Here is a 16,210-nt window from a genome sequence, read left to right on the forward strand (position 1 = left end):
TTCTTTTTACACTAAATAATTATTGGTTTCACGTTGTTTACTTCGTATAATCATTCACACAGGGCGATCGCCTCCACGTTTGTTTACAAAATGTCACTATTGTACAAGGCAGCCGCACTCGAATAATGGATCGACATATCCGACGATTAATGAGTCGTAACTTATCAAAGGTAACATTGTTAGTGAATAAAATGCCAATAAATATGGTTCATGGTGCATTTACTACGCATCACAAGTAAAGAACGATTAGAATGTAGTTTAAATTTCAGGTATTTTATATCAGCACTACACAAACAACATGTCCCATGACATTTATATATTGAAGGTTCAAATCAAATTCTTTGAACGATTACTCAAACTTTAAACAACGCTTTTGGATCAGCAGCACACGCTTATAAAATGGTGCGTTTTAACATTAACAATACAGTTACAAAAATGAATTATTCACTTCATAATTTTAATAAAAACAGTTTTCGTGAAAGTTTTATGTGTATACGGGATACATTTTTAAGGAGATCATGTGACTGTCTTATTGGAATAACAGAACCTTTTAATTTAACGCCGTTTACAAATAATGTTTTATTTCGAGTAACATGTTTATTGTTTTATAAACTTTGTTTTGTTTCTTGATTACAGAAATCGAAAAAAATAATTACATTATTACGAAATAAGGAGTTTACAAAATATTTTTGTTTTTTTTTGCGGCTTTCAAACCCAATGCAACAGGACCTAGAAATATTTCAACATTAATTATAACCTGTCTATGTTGGCGAGGGAGGGGCGATATAACCGTATCAATTATAGACCTAAACCAAAACTACTTCTAAATATTCAAACTATATATACAAAGACCGTTGGTGCGGCTGCAAGTTATTCATTATCCTAAAATGCCCAGGCCAATAAAAAGGCCAAAAAGACAGCCGAGCTTGGTTCTAGTTGGTATTTTTGTTATTATTATATATTATCGTTATTATGCTCTTTAATTATATTATCTCACACAGAAAAAGCGGGTTTTGGTAAATATTTGTTTTACTGACGTAGGTTTCCGAGAAATCAGAACAATAGTCCTTTAGGTTTAGTAATGATTCGTTGGTTTCTTTGATAGGTGGCGTTTGTTAAATTACAGAAATTGATTGGAATCATCGATGCGACTCAAAATCGATATAAATACAAACAACGTCGATTGTGACGTACCTGGAGTTGGCATATTTGAAATACCGTCGGTAACTTCTCATGGAAACGGGATATATTATTTGTTAATTTACATAACATTACAATAATATCGATCGGCAGAATGATGATGATGATAGGACACATTTTAGGCCAATACACCATCCTATTGAAAGATACATGTAACCATTCTTTTATAAAATGATTGCTTTTATACTAGGTCGTATTGGTTACTACCTCTTAAAAAAAAAAGTGTAGGGCCTATACATGCAAGTCTACTTAGGACTATTTTTTTACAATTTACAACATAGATCGGCATGCTAAGTATATTAACTAAGTACGGTACTATAAGACCCAATTATATAATGATGCAGGTTTACTGATGTGTTTTCTATTTACATCAAACAAAGGCCTACCTACAAGAAAGCAACCCATACAACACAAATAATTTAATTCCCCATAATGAAAATCGACTCTTCCATCACTAAGCAACGTGTCAACATTAAGACGCTTGGTTTATCGAAGCACAACTTAAAAAATGTCCTGTTTGTTTAGCGGTATATTGAATACAATTCCTTGATTTAATATGACGACAGCTGCTTCATTTTACGATCCTGATGGTAAGACACAAATATTGAAAAAAAAACTTATTAATCAAACAATACAATAGGATTCATATTTGATAGTCGCATGCTAGTACGTACTGTCAATGTATTTTAAAAAGGTGACAGTAAGCTGTAGCTATTTTGTTTGCTTTTTTGAATTTAATCTTAATTTTAAATGTTGCTTTTACTTAAATTTTTTATAAATATATTATATCGGACGGTATATCTTGAATGTCGGTGCTATAATTATATATTTTTTTTCACCAGATATAATCAACGATCAAAAATTGATTTCTATCTCGACAATGATCGGTCATCAATATCCATTGCTAGGTAGGCAGCTAGGCCTCTCGGAGAATCAAGTAACTGACGCCATGTCGAAGTTTCCAGACAATATGCAACACCAATTCTACATGCTAACTTTGTTTGCTAACTCGTTAAAACAACTTGCCTATATATTGTTTACTGCCATGTTCAAAATCTGCCGCGAAAAATTTTGTAATATGTACCTATTGAGCTGTTTATCTACTTATAGGTTCATTCCAAGTTCATGCAACCCAAGTCTTGTCATCGTCCATTATATAAGGGGGTCAACCATGATGACTACAACTAATTTCCACAATTATTGATTACATTTTTTAACCAAAGAAATTAAAATGACATAAACTAGTATAGTATGAACATTTCCAGACTTTGTAATAACTACCATCTATTCATTAAACAGGTCACAGAAAGATAAACATATCCATTACCCGAGTGATAAATGGTAGATCCCAGCTCGTTATAGCATTCAAACATAGGTATCTTAATTTGGCAATTGTGAATATAAACCACGACATATAGAACTAAATAACTGTTCCTTATATATCAAACATTAGAATGATATAAACATTAAAATGCTATTTACAATTATATAATGAAAAATTAACCCCAAACTTAGCTACAATCCAACGGTCTGTCAAGTGAAGGCTTGATAACACAGGCAAACCCTATTTGAATTTTGCCGCGTTTTTGAGGATTTTTTAGATTTGTTCAAAATAGATTTTGCTATTTTGACACAGTCTATTTTAAGCCAATGCTCATAAGAAAAGTATGTAAGGAATCTATGAATATTCAGCTTTCTTTTAAGAAACTATCCAATGATTGATGACTTACAAGTGATCTTAAATTGCAAATAAAACACTGTGGTGCTTTAGAAAATAGGTAAAAAATTGACCTCACACTGTCAGCGGGCAATGGATGGTGAGTTTTAAAACGTAAAATGACACATACTTTTTGTAACTTTACAATTTCAAACATATATCTTAATGTTCAGTATTGCCTACAGTTTATTTTGAGCTACTATCCAAAAGAATCCGATTTATAATAGCCGAGATATTTAGGTGGAAACATGAAAATCAAGTGTTTTGTAGAATATCACGATGCGAAATCAGTGGTATTCATGTCCCAGGGGAGTGTGTTGAGGCAATTTAGCTATTTCGTTGCTCAAGAGATTCATATACTACTTAAAATTACCGGTCGTAAGAAAGTGAACTGTTCGTATTCCGATTGTGATGAAATTAAAACAGAATTGTTCAGCAATATATTGTTGTTGTCAATTAATCATCGACGCAGACATGTCAATAGAACAATCAGACTGCGCATACGATTTCTACATGGCTTCGTTTTGTTCTAAAAAAATGTAACAGTTGATTCGCAGCGTTCTATAGAGGGCCGCGGTTAGAGACACGGGGTTCAATGAGCGTGTTTGTTTGATTGGCAGCAGTGCTTTAGTATAGGCAAGCGCGTTGGAAAATCGTTTGATGTCACCGTCGATGCATATCCTTCTATTAATCCATGGTTGGACTTCAGTTTGCACACAAATAAGTAATACACCTGATCATTTTTACGTGGTAGTATAAAACTGAGGCCTTTCGGACCCTACTGTATTTATTTTTCTTTTTATGTGCGACATCAGAGGGCGTTAAAATATTTTCCAGATCAAGTATGACACGCCATGTGTGCCAAAGTTATTTCTTTTTGACGAAATTGTTAGGCCGAATTCGACAAACCTATAGCAGGGTCTATTGTTTTTTCTTTCTCCGATTAAGGCCTACATCTGAATTTACAAGTTATCATTAATTATAATTGTATGTGAAGTATTTCCGTCGTGGAGAGACAATAGGCAATTTACGAAACAGGACGGGAGGCCACAGGACGGTGCTCATGCATAATTTATGCAGGAGCTTTAACAAAGAGGGCGGAGCTTAGCGTGAAATTTTTAACTTTTTGAGGACGATAAAGTTGCCATTTTCCCGTTTACGGAGAACGAATAGAAATAATGTACAAATAACCCGCTTAAATATACAGTTCAAATTACACTTAAACGTGAACATTTTAAAACTTTAAATAATATTTAATTGTTTAACGAAATAACATTTTTATTGGGTTAAAATGGCTGTGTTAAAAGCAATACATTCTGCGCGGCGTTTGAATGCGAGGCTCCTAGCTAGAAAAGGCCTATGCTGTTCCACCAGAGCCAAGCTATTCAGAAAGGCCCCACGCCGCTAGACAGGGACGGGAGATAGATACTGACGTTCGTCGTCGTCTTCCCGCAAGGATGCGTAACTAATAAAACGGATATGTTGACTGTATATGATTTTACGCTCTAGCGCGAACAAAGGATATTCGTCGTCCTCCCCTAACCGTCGTGTTTCGTAAAGTCTCTATTATTGGGTTAGCAGCAGCAGATGTTAATCATAATCGACAAGCGGAATTTTAAATTGCGCGATGGATTGCAAAAATTGTGATTAATAAATGTTATTCTTTTTACACTAAATAATTATTGATTTTACGTTGTTTACTTCGTGTAATCATTCATACGTGCGATCGCCTCCATGTTTGTGTTGACAAAATGCCAATAGGCCTAATGTACGAAATAGACAATTACATTTGTCACAATTAATGAGTCGTAATATAGCAAAGGTTACATTGTTAGTGAATAAAATGCCAATAAATATGGTTCATGGTGCATTTACTACGCATCATAAGTAAAGAACGATTAGAGGTAGTTTCAATTTCAAGTATTTGAGATCAGCAGTACAAACAACATGTCAAATGACATCTATATATTGTAAGGTTCAAACTCAACTTCTTTTGAACCATTAATGCTCAAAAGAGATACAGTTTTCATGTTTCTAAAATACTTGTAGCTTTAAGCTGTGTTGCTATGATGCCAAAAACACATCATGAAGTGAATCTCAATCTAATCGAATCAAATGATTAATGGGGGAAAGAAAGGGAGAAGAAGGACGGGAAAGGCAGGATTGCATCCAGTCAGGGTGTTCTCTTAACTTACGATTTGTGTGGAATAAATAATACGAAAGAGCTAATCAAATAACAGTCGCTCTCAGGCCTCAATAAGAAAATGCTACATAATGTTTTTGAACTACCAGTATCCAATTGTTACATAATAGTATTAAAACGATTACAGAAAATGATCATATTGCACTACTGTAAATACCCTGTAATGTTTTAAATCGTACACTGAACATTTATCTACATTACCTGATAAGGTTAACAATGAAAAATCTCAAATACCTTAGCATCTTTTAAAATAAAATATAAATATAATTCATAGTTATGCATTATATATTTTTTTCTTGCACTTATCATTAAGAAGGTATTTAAAGTGCATATTATGTATTGTGATTATTTCAGTCATCACCATATTTATTGTTTGTTTTATCTGGAGGTTCAGACTTAAAGCCATTATGGCTTATTGTAATCTCCACACAAAATCAAAAGTATTATTATTACTATTTATAAGTAAAAATGTAAATATATAGTGTAATATGTTGTGTGAAATCAAACTGTTATATAAACATACAGACGCTGTACAGAAGCATAATAAATACTCTAGTCATCCCACTAATCCTGTACAGGATTTCTTCTTTTAGAACGTTTACCAGTTAACAGTACAGTATTATTAGCATAGTCCGCAAAAAGTATCAATCCAAACCATTCAACAACAGTTCGAATCTTAATATTATCATTTAGCCTCACATTTGTCCAAAAGACAATATTTTTCCGACAATCTGCAAAAATAAAACAAAATGTGAGAAGTATTGAAGTTCATGAGTATCATTATTATTATTTTCAGTTAACAATTTCAGAAGATCATTAATCAGAAAATAGGCCTATATATCTAATTTGAAGTTCTGAGAATGTTGTACCAGACTAATTTATATGGTATACTTACACATTTATGGTAATATTTGTAGAGTTACTGAAACACATATTTTTATCACCAATGATCATGAATTGAGTGGATTCATTGGCTGCTGTTGGTTGGGTAAACTCTTCTTTTTCTTTGTCGTCTTCTGTCTTTTCTCTGTTATCATCATCTTCGCCTTCATCCTCATACCTATCCCCCCAATCTACAAACAATATGATTATTCTGTTATAGATTAATACTTTTATAATTAGTAATATATATTACATTTATTATTAATTAATTTTATTATTATTATTATTATTATTATTATTATTATTATTATTATTATTAGTAGTAGTAGTAGTAGTAGTAGTAGTAGGCCTATATAGCTCTGCAACTTGTTTTGGTTGTTTACTTTATCATTTTGCTTTACGGTAGGCCCACCTTATTTATTTTGTATCTCCATTGAGATCTAGCCACTGACACCCAAACCATTGTCATTTTTAAGTATTTGTATTAATAGTATACTGTATATAGGGCCTATTATATTGTAATAAGTTACCGTAAATTTTGAAAACAGCATTTTAAAAGAGTATTTTTTGTTTCATCAACTATATAATAACTAATACCTACTTTGGAAAACAACGCCTTATAAGTATATTAAAAACAATAGGTCAAATGTTACACGACTGATTGCTTGTGAATTTACCTAGTGGTGGTACTCTATGTTGGTGTTTTCCCATTTCTAATACGTTGTGGTATCTCTCCTTCTCCTTTAGAGATTCCTCCAGCTCTTTGAAATCATATTCCCTGCTATACCTAGTAAGTGTCCACCAATTCAACTCAACCAATTCCCAACAAGTCTTCTTCAGATCTGCAGAGGCAATCGATGTGTCCAGGGCTTCGAAGAGCAAAATAGAAGCCCGTAGTAACATCAAGTGTCTGAAATGGTCTTCGATATTGCGAACCTTCGTAGCTAGCATACATTTTAGAATGAGTTTAACCATTAAATGAATGTAACCTTGTGAGATCCCTCTTCCACCCTCACCAAGATTGTTTATATACGCTGCTACTTCTTCACTTGTTCTCATCAAAGTACACCAGGCGTTTGATTCATACGTAACGTATGGGATGCTAGTCTCACCGTTTTTTACCTACAACAAAATTCAAAGTAATTAATACATTTTCAGTATATATATGTTAAAGCTTATAAATCTGGTGCGCGTGCGTACAACTGCGGGAATAGTACGGTTCCGCCGTACCACGTCGAGAATGTTAAAGAGTAGCTATCCAATCGAGTTTGAATATAAACAAATCAGGCAAAGAACATTAATTCTAAACCGCCCGGTGATATACTGAAATTTAATTAATTAATTTGAAACGATAAAGATGAGGAAATCTGTGAGAATGAGAAAAAGTCGCCCCAACCGAGACTCGAACTCGGACCGCCTGCTTGATATGCAGATGTCCTAACCATTAGACCACTGGGGCTTTCATGGTATTGTTCGAACTCGATTGGATAGCGACTCTTTAACATTCTCGGCGTGGTACGGCGGAACAGCACTAGTCCTCAGTTGTACGCACGCGCACCAGAGATCAAATTGATACGCCCTCATCTTACAGTATTTTTATTCAGGAGGCGGGATCTCCGAAGAGATACTTTTATATATATATAAACAAATCAGGCAAAGAACATTAATTCTAAACCGCCCGGTGATATACTGAAATTTAATTAATTAATTTGAAACGATAAAGATGAGGAAATCTGTGAGAATGAGAAAAAGTCGCCCCAACCGAGACTCGAACTCGGACCGCCTGCTTGATATGCAGATGTCCTAACCATTAGACCACTGGGGCTTTCATGGTATTGTTCGAACTCGATTGGATAGCGACTCTTTAACATTCTCGGCGTGGTACGGCGGAACAGCACTAGTCCTCAGTTGTACGCACGCGCACCAGAGATCAAATTGATACGCCCTCATCTTACAGTATTTTTATTCACGAGACGGGATCTCCGAAGAGATACTTTTATATATATATAAACAAATCAGGCAAAGAACATTAATTCTAAACCGCCCGGTGATATACTGAAATTTAATTAATTAATTTGAAATATATAAACACAAGAGGCAAAGAACATTAATTCTAAACCGCCCGGTGATATACTGAAATTTAATTAATTAATTTGAAACGATAAAGATGAGGAAGGGCTAGTGCATTGATGAAGGGCTAGTGTTGCCCGAAAGCTCTGCTAACTTTTCTAGCTGTTTTATTTGAATTGAAGGTAATGGTCATTTCCAAAAATAAAATTGTTGTTGGTTAAAATCAACTTGACCAGTTCTCGTAAATGAGCTTTAGTAAGCGTTTTTCCTGGAATTTAAAATACATGCGTCGGCTCCTTCTTCGTGAGGGATAATTAGTATACAACGATGAAACATCTAATGTAGCCAGAACAGAATTATTAGGTACATTTTGAATTTGGTTAATTTTGCGGATAAAGTCCGTGGAGTCCTGAATGTATGAAGGGAGATCAGTCACATATGTTCTAAGTAAATCATCCACATATTCAGAAATGTTCTCTGTAGCAGTGCCATTGCCCGAAATCTACCAGGATTGCCTGCTTTGTGGATTTTAGGTAGGAAATAAAATCTGTCTGGAACTGGATTAACCTTTGCCAATTGAGGTCCAATCTTAGGATCGATGGAGTATTTTTTTACCATCACAGAAGCAGGTTTGGCCAGCTTATCCGCAATTTTTGGGGTGGGATCCGTTGTAAGTTTACGATAATGAAGAGGATTGTTTAGCTGTACTAAGGACTGACTCAATTTGGCAATGGCCTGCCTCTCTTGTTTTGAGAGATTGTCACGTTTATCTGGACTCGGGACGTAGTTTTGTACATCGAAAAGTCGACAATTAATTTCAACAACTAAATCAGAGGTGTTGCTCCGATTCTTGTTATAAGTCCGAACGAACCTTCTGCAGGGTTTCCTAAAAGCCCTGAAATCATCCGAAGGTAGAGTCATTTCTGTTGAAATGACCAAGTCTGCAGGTAGACCAAATTTGTAATGTCCCCTTCGGGCCATTACCGTTGATTGCTTACGGCAATCATTGGCGATAATCCTGAGTTTGTTTTGAAACTCGGATGTAGGAAGTTCTCTTTTCAACTTCTTAGTTCTAGAGTGAATTTCAACGTCAAACTCAGTGAGGAATTTGCGGCAATTGCCAATTTGGATCTCATTGAGTTGACAAGCATTTTTGTAAAGGACAGCGTTCCAACGAGAACGCATGCCATCATCTGCAAATCGAATACCAGATGTGACATAAAACTGAAGTCCTTTAGGGGCCGAATGTTTAGAACGATGTAAAAGAAAAGTATGTAAATGGTGACGATACCTGACACGCTTCTCGGACAGGCGACGTAATTTGGTAAAGTTATCCAAAGTACCCTCCAGGATTACAGCAAAATCAGATCAAAGTTGATATAAACAGTATAAAATATATATAAATCCAAAGGCAAATTACATGCCCTACATGATTTCCCACGATTTTGTCGTAGTGCTGAGTGTAATTAGGCTAATTGCACTACAACCTTGTGTCTGTGAGTTTGGTGTAACGGTATATCCAGCCTTACACAGTTGGGATCCCTGATTCAAGTCCTGCTGAGGACCTATTTTTTTGTCAAACCAATATTTTCTAGTGTATACATCCAAACTCTTGTATTTACTGTTAATTCATTAATTTGTTATTGATAGATACAATGTAGAATTATTGAATACCTCTAGTAGTAGAATAGTCAATTTATGTACAATTATTATTATTGAAAAAATTACATTTAATAGTAGAGTGGGACCTTATATGCCTTGTCGCAGATCTACAATGTAGAAATTACTTGACTAATATTTGCCATAGAAAGAAATACCATGTTCAAATTGCTAATGGAATTGAGCAGAATTATAGAATACCTCTAGTAGTGTCGCAGATACACAAATAGTTTTTGGTGTTGTTTTTTGTATATGAAAAGGGAAAAGAAATTGTTGCAACAAAAAATCAATGAATATTTAAAATATATTTAGCCTACATACCTGAAAAAGTAAATCTACCCATTTTTGAAAGATGGCACTGGGTTTTCCAAAACGATTCATTGTTTCCTTATGGATAGCAGCTACACGTTTCAAGTCATTCCAACATTTATTTAAAAGAGAATCGGTATTTTGCTCTTTTACTGACATTTTGTCATGATACATTATGGGTTCGAGTTCCTTAGAAATATATGAAATCATCCGCAACCTTCCAGTTTCAACATATTTGTCTATTTCTGACAAAAAGTAGTTCATTCCTTTATAACAGCCGGCTTCGTAGTATAGTACAGCAAGTGCAAACAATACCCTCGGAAAGAGTGATTTCGAATGATAAATGAAATCTAAGTGTAATAAAGATAACATATATCTTACAGATATGCAGTACTATAACAATAGAAAGAAAGTAAAACAAGTACATGTCCGTCTGTCTGCCTGTATGTCTATATAACTATTTTTTCATTCATTCATCCAATCATCAATCTATCTAAATTTTAAACTAGAACTTACGCTTCGTAGCTTGCTGCACTTGATCTTCTCGAAGATTGTTATACTCCATTGTCTTATCTTCTAGTTTCATGAACTTCTTGCGATATGTTTGAAATGATTCATAATGCAGTATTTGATTACTACAAACAGCTGACGACAAAGCTACTATGATACTTCCATAGACACTTGCTTTCATACCTGTCCATTCACTAGATTCTAAGAGATGACTTTCGCAAAATGGTATGCATACCTCAATGTAAGGTAACAGTTGACTATGACCGCCTGAACATAATCTGCTTCTTGTGGTTACAAAGTTTTGCATTATTCTCATAAAAAGTAAAATATGGGCTTTTGATAAAGCTTGGCATGCATCTGGAAGGTTTTCAAAGTACTGAACACACCGACGTGATTGATTCATCAGGTTATCCCATGCTTTGGTCTTAGGGCTGAGGTCAACACACTGGAATAACATTTCCATCAGCGTGTGGAAACATGCATCACTATTCTGACCAATGTGTATCATCATGTTATTATGGTCTTTAGCTAAAGACAAAAGTTGTTCATGAGTAGCAGTTTCTACAACACTTAAGCCTTCTTGCTCAGGAATATGGTTGCTGTAATCAAAACAAACTTTGAATGTGTACGAAATCTGAATTGCAAACTGCTGTAAAATATCACAAGATTTGTCAAGACGTATGGCATCTGAAAGTAATGTAACCACTACATCAAATGTCTTGGAATGATATTGGCGTGCAGCAGCCATAATAATTGTATTATGGACTTCACAAGTATCAATGATGCCAATTCCTTTATCAATCGAATCTGTAGTGTTTCTCCCTATCCGCATTGATTCTACAACTGCAAAATAAATCGTTAAAACAATATCAGAACCTTAGAAATAATAATATTTAAAGACGAACAATTAGACATGTGAAGCAGATTACTCCGAATCTTATTTAAGTTGTCACGTTAAGTGAAAATATAGTTGCTATCGAATCGAATGTCTGTATACCGAACAAGATTGTCCAGAGTGATGATAAAATAATTTATTTGACTTGCTCACAGAAATAATAATACATTTTAACAATATACCTTTATCAAAACGTTGAAATTCTTGTCTGTCATTCGCGCTTTCAGCATTTATAGACAGCCCTTTACATACATCTCTGTAATACTTTAATTCTTTTCTGTTTTCGTCATATTCCGAATATGCGGTCACCAACCCCTTTCCTATGCAAGCAGCTAAGCTGAGTACCTTCATCCTGTAAACGTGATGCTTTAGTTGACAATACCGTGTAGGTTCAAATAGACCAGATTCCACTAATTGTACATTAAAGCTTGCTAATTTTAGGAGACGTTCATAGTTAGTAGGATCGAGTTTATTGTGTCTAAACCACACTTTACCGATAAGTACTACAGCAAGGTGTACATAAACACACAAAACACATCTACCATCTTCGTCGACACCAGGAAGCATATCTGAAACAGCTCTTTCACTCTTATTCAGGAGTTCAGTCCATTGTTTACTTCCAAGTACAAAGTTATCATATTCAATAACGCAATCAATCAAATTTTCAAAACCTTTGCTGCTATTTGTTTCAATTGCCAAGATCCTTTGCAACATTCCATGAAACTGACGCTGTAGTTTATTTTTGTTTATTTTCATTAACGTATTACTGCAATCCTTTTGGAGCTTTAGCAGCATTTTACAAAATTGAATCTGTAGTGTATTGGCATTATGCTCCAAATGTGTACTGTCTGTAAATTTACAAATTTCACGGCAAGTAGGAGAAATGTTTCTTCCAATAATGTGTATAATAGCATCAATTTGTTGTAGTTCTTCTTCAGCCTCTTCCATAAATTGTCTCATCAAAGCGTATTGTTTGGAATAAAAGTTTTGTGTAATTTTCCAAGCAATAATTTGTTCTGATTTTCTTTTGTGAAACTCTTTAGAGTCGGTACAGATTTGATTTTTGTAAGCCCATTCCACGTCTGTTAGGAATCGTTAAAAAAATCATGAAAACATTGAAGTTCTACTACACTATTATGAAGTAATGTATCAATAATCAAATATAAAAAAAAACAATGTAGTAATATATACATACTAGAGGGTACTCCGAGAGTACAAACCTCCGCCTAATGTAAAATTCCCCTACATAAAATGTCCCCTGGAAAAAATATATATTTAAACATTTTGTTTTATTAGTTCTAAGTGTAAATAGGCTAACTGCACACTACAAAGTTGTGGATGAGTGTTTGGTGTAATGGTTATGTATCCAGCCTCTCACAGTTGAGATCCCTGGTTCAATTCGCCGCTGAGGGTTTTTTTTTATTATTTTTTTTTTGTGGACCTTGATCTTTGACCCTGACCCTTTCAAAATTTAACCACAATTATATGATGAGTCATTGATCATTGTGGCTAAGTTTGGTGAGAATCGGATAAAAACTATGGTCTCTAGGCAGTAAAATAGTTTTTTGTTAGTTGTTGACCTATGACCTTTTCCCCTCAAAATCGAACTCGGCTTTTGGAGCATAGATCATTGTGGCCAAATTTGGCCAGATGCGGATGAAAACTGTGGCCTCCAGGCTGTTCACAGACACACAAACCCACACACCTCCACCCACACCAACACACAAACATACAGGGGTGAAAATATAACCTTCTTGGCGGAGGTAACTAGTAATAAACTAATATCACATTGGAACTTTTTATTATTTCACACTTTACGAAACATGTACACTCCTTTTCAGTGAACATTTTAAAAATGAGGCTCTCAACTTAATCTTCTACACTCTTTGCATATTATATTTCTACAAAATTTAGGTGCGGGAACCCGGGATCCACATATGCTTATGATAAATTATAAAGTAACATTGTACAATCTAGTAAAATTAGCAAACACATTAACAACATTTAAGCTTTTATATTAACATAAGTGGTAAAAAAACTGTTCAAAATGTATATATATATATTATACCTGTAATGCACTGGTCCAGTTCTTTTTGGCCTTCGTCTGTGAAGAGAGCAATTTCAAAATCCTCAGCTTTTATCGTCTCCAACTTTTCCTTCGATTGATCAAACACAGTTTTATGTTTCACAGCACTTAATTGGCCATTTAATATTGAATACCTTAGACTACGAACCATCGAAAAACATGCTACTAATCTGATATATTTGAAGTCTTTAGAAATAATATCCGATTCAGACAGTGGTAACGCACATGAAGCAATACGCAGCAAACCATAGAAATCCAAACTGCATAACTCATTTCTTAAAGACCATAAGTCTAATACAATATCCAGAATCATCAAAATAATTGATTTGTTGATTGTACTCATTGCAACGCTGGTTTGTTTAGACAGGAAGTCGGCTAGATGAGTAGTTTTGGTGATAAACTGATCCCAATCATTTGACCCGTATTTCAGCTTGACATCAAGTTTAAGGATTTCCTGCAACTGATCAATCCATGCTGTGAATGGACCTATGATACACGGTAAATTTAGCTTATCCATTAATTCTTTGTAGCATAAGGAAATTTGTCTCAAGATATATAATGCATTTTCGTTCATACTCAAGACATCGGTTATGCGACGGCTTTTCAACTTTTTGCGAAGAGTATCACACCTATTCAATCTAGCATTAAGGATAGTTACGAATAAAAGTCTAAATATATGCGATTTTGATCTTTTATCAACGTTCAATAATGTTTCTTCTGCTTTCTGGTAATTGCCTTCGACAAAGTATGTTTTGGCTAAGTACACCTCGACTATATAAGTATTATTGCGTACAGTATTTGGTAGCTTTTGCTGTTTAACTTTTAAATCTAAAAATGAAAGTAAAAAAATTAATTAGATCTGAGAAAGTTATTTTTTGTTTAAAGTAAAATATATTAATTATTATGCTGTGTATCTAGTCCAATCTTTCAAATTTTCTTTTTAATTAAATTAAAAAATTTGAAAATTGACCAATTTGATTTTAGTTACAATCCTGAATTTTGTAAACAAATATCAATCAAAATTAATGAATATAAACATTCTAAATAATTCTAAAAGCCAATCAATGCAAGCCTATGTACAGAGTGTGATAGTTTACTGTTTTAAAGTTTAATTTGATCCATTTACCATGTTCCTCAAAATATTGACACAAACCTGACTCTTTTCTTTGTGCCTGAACTTTGTCTTTTTCTCTACTTCGGATACGCTTCTTAACAATTTGACGTTCATTCAAATTAATATTTGGATGAAGAACTTGTCTAGCCTCATCAAGAGTGTGGACAGATAGGATGTTTCCACAGCCGGTTTCTTTCAAGATATAAGTAGCTAGTAGTAGCTGACCCCAACCTTTCAACCAACGTCGCATGGCATCCATTGTTAATTTCTATAAAAAGTAAATATCACACTTTCATATCATTGTGCGGTCTTTCCACCTATTGTGTGCCGCAATTGACAACAAAGTAGGATTGAGACTCTCGTACATGGCATCTAAATTAAAGAAACATGTACCGAATGACTTAAGTGCGATACCACTACACATTCATAAAGAGTGATAATAAATAATAAGTTTAGTACTTCTATCATAATTATTAATTGTGAAATATTATATAAAATCTAAATCGATTCCAGTAATTTGATTGGGTGACTGTGTTTCACATAATGATAAAAAATGTGAATTAGATGTTATGTAAGATAAATAATTTATATTCTTGCTATGGTACAAATAACTTAATTTGGTGAAAGATGAAAGGTTATTTTTTAAATAATCACACTCATATACAAACATTACAGTATTTGAATATTATACTTTTTCTCATTCTCACAGATTTCCTCATCATATCGTTTCAAATTAATTAATTAAATGTCAGTATATCACCGGGTGGTTTAGAATTATGTTCTTTGCCCAATGTGTTTAAATATATAAAAGTATCTCTCCGAAGATCCCGCTTCGTGAATAAAAATACTGATAGATGAGGGCGTATCAATTGGATCTCTGGTGCGCGTGCGTACAATTGGGAGAGTCACATGGCGTGCAATAGTATACAAATAATGAATGTTTATTAGTGTAATGGTACAAATAATGGCATGAGGTGAATTATGAAAGGTTATATATCAACGAGGCAACGCCGAGTTGATATTAACCTTTCATCATTCACCAAATGCCATTATTTGTACCATTACACGAATATAAAACATTCATTATTTGTTTTATATAACATCTAAATAGATTCCTGTCATTTGAATCAAATAAGGTAAAGTAGCCCTAGCCAAAGGCCTACATTTCATTCACATTGATGAACAGTAACATTTGGTTTTTAATATTATATTAAATGTTATATTTATATGGATTTTATAAACACACCTACTTTATTGTTAGTTATGTCAACAAACGACCAAACTGTCTGTCTGTCTGTCGGTCCGGTATCACTATGCATTGTAGCACGCGACCTAATGGCTGTTGGCCTTGTTCTAACAATTCCACGTCTTGTAGGGATGTCCCCATTAATTAATAAAAATCCTAAAAACGATCTAAAGCTAATTTAAATGCCCTTTTGAATGAAATTAGTACATGTCCAAATCGTACACAAATATCTGCTGCTGTTGCATATCTCGCGGTGGTGTTTACAAATGAAACTGGGACCAGACGACAGGTGGCGCTGTTGTATTTCACAGTAATTTGT

General features: G+C 34.1%; 2 protein-coding genes and 1 long non-coding RNA gene across 3 annotated transcripts; 1 reads left to right on the forward strand and 2 right to left on the reverse strand.

Moving 5' to 3' along the window:
- The first annotated feature begins 1,716 nt into the window (after positions 1-1,716).
- On the forward strand, positions 1,717-3,771 carry LOC144834539 (uncharacterized). Its single transcript, XM_078689381.1, has 4 exons — positions 1,717-1,790; positions 2,043-2,199; positions 2,311-2,341; positions 3,554-3,771. Exons 1-4 carry the CDS (start codon positions 1,757-1,759, stop codon positions 3,674-3,676), a joined length of 345 nt encoding a protein of 114 aa, XP_078545507.1. The 5' UTR covers positions 1,717-1,756; the 3' UTR covers positions 3,677-3,771.
- Positions 3,772-5,685: 1,914 nt separating this feature from the next.
- On the reverse strand, positions 5,686-6,776 carry LOC144844165 (uncharacterized). The gene is made up of 3 exons (XR_013612398.1): positions 6,680-6,776; positions 6,016-6,193; positions 5,686-5,851 (listed from the first exon to the last, which is right to left on the reverse strand). It is a non-coding gene; the product is annotated as an uncharacterized LOC144844165 (long non-coding RNA).
- Positions 6,746-10,199, reverse strand: LOC144834544 (uncharacterized). Its single transcript, XM_078689395.1, has 3 exons — positions 10,053-10,199; positions 6,830-7,124; positions 6,746-6,789 (listed from the first exon to the last, which is right to left on the reverse strand). Exons 1-3 carry the CDS (start codon positions 10,197-10,199, stop codon positions 6,746-6,748), a joined length of 486 nt encoding a protein of 161 aa, XP_078545521.1.
- Between the last annotated feature and the right edge of the window lie 6,011 nt (positions 10,200-16,210).

The sequence above is a fragment of the Antedon bifida genome, chromosome 1 (assembly GCF_963402885.1).
Source record: "Antedon bifida chromosome 1, ecAntBifi1.1, whole genome shotgun sequence".
NCBI lineage: Eukaryota > Metazoa > Echinodermata > Crinoidea > Comatulida > Antedonidae > Antedon > Antedon bifida.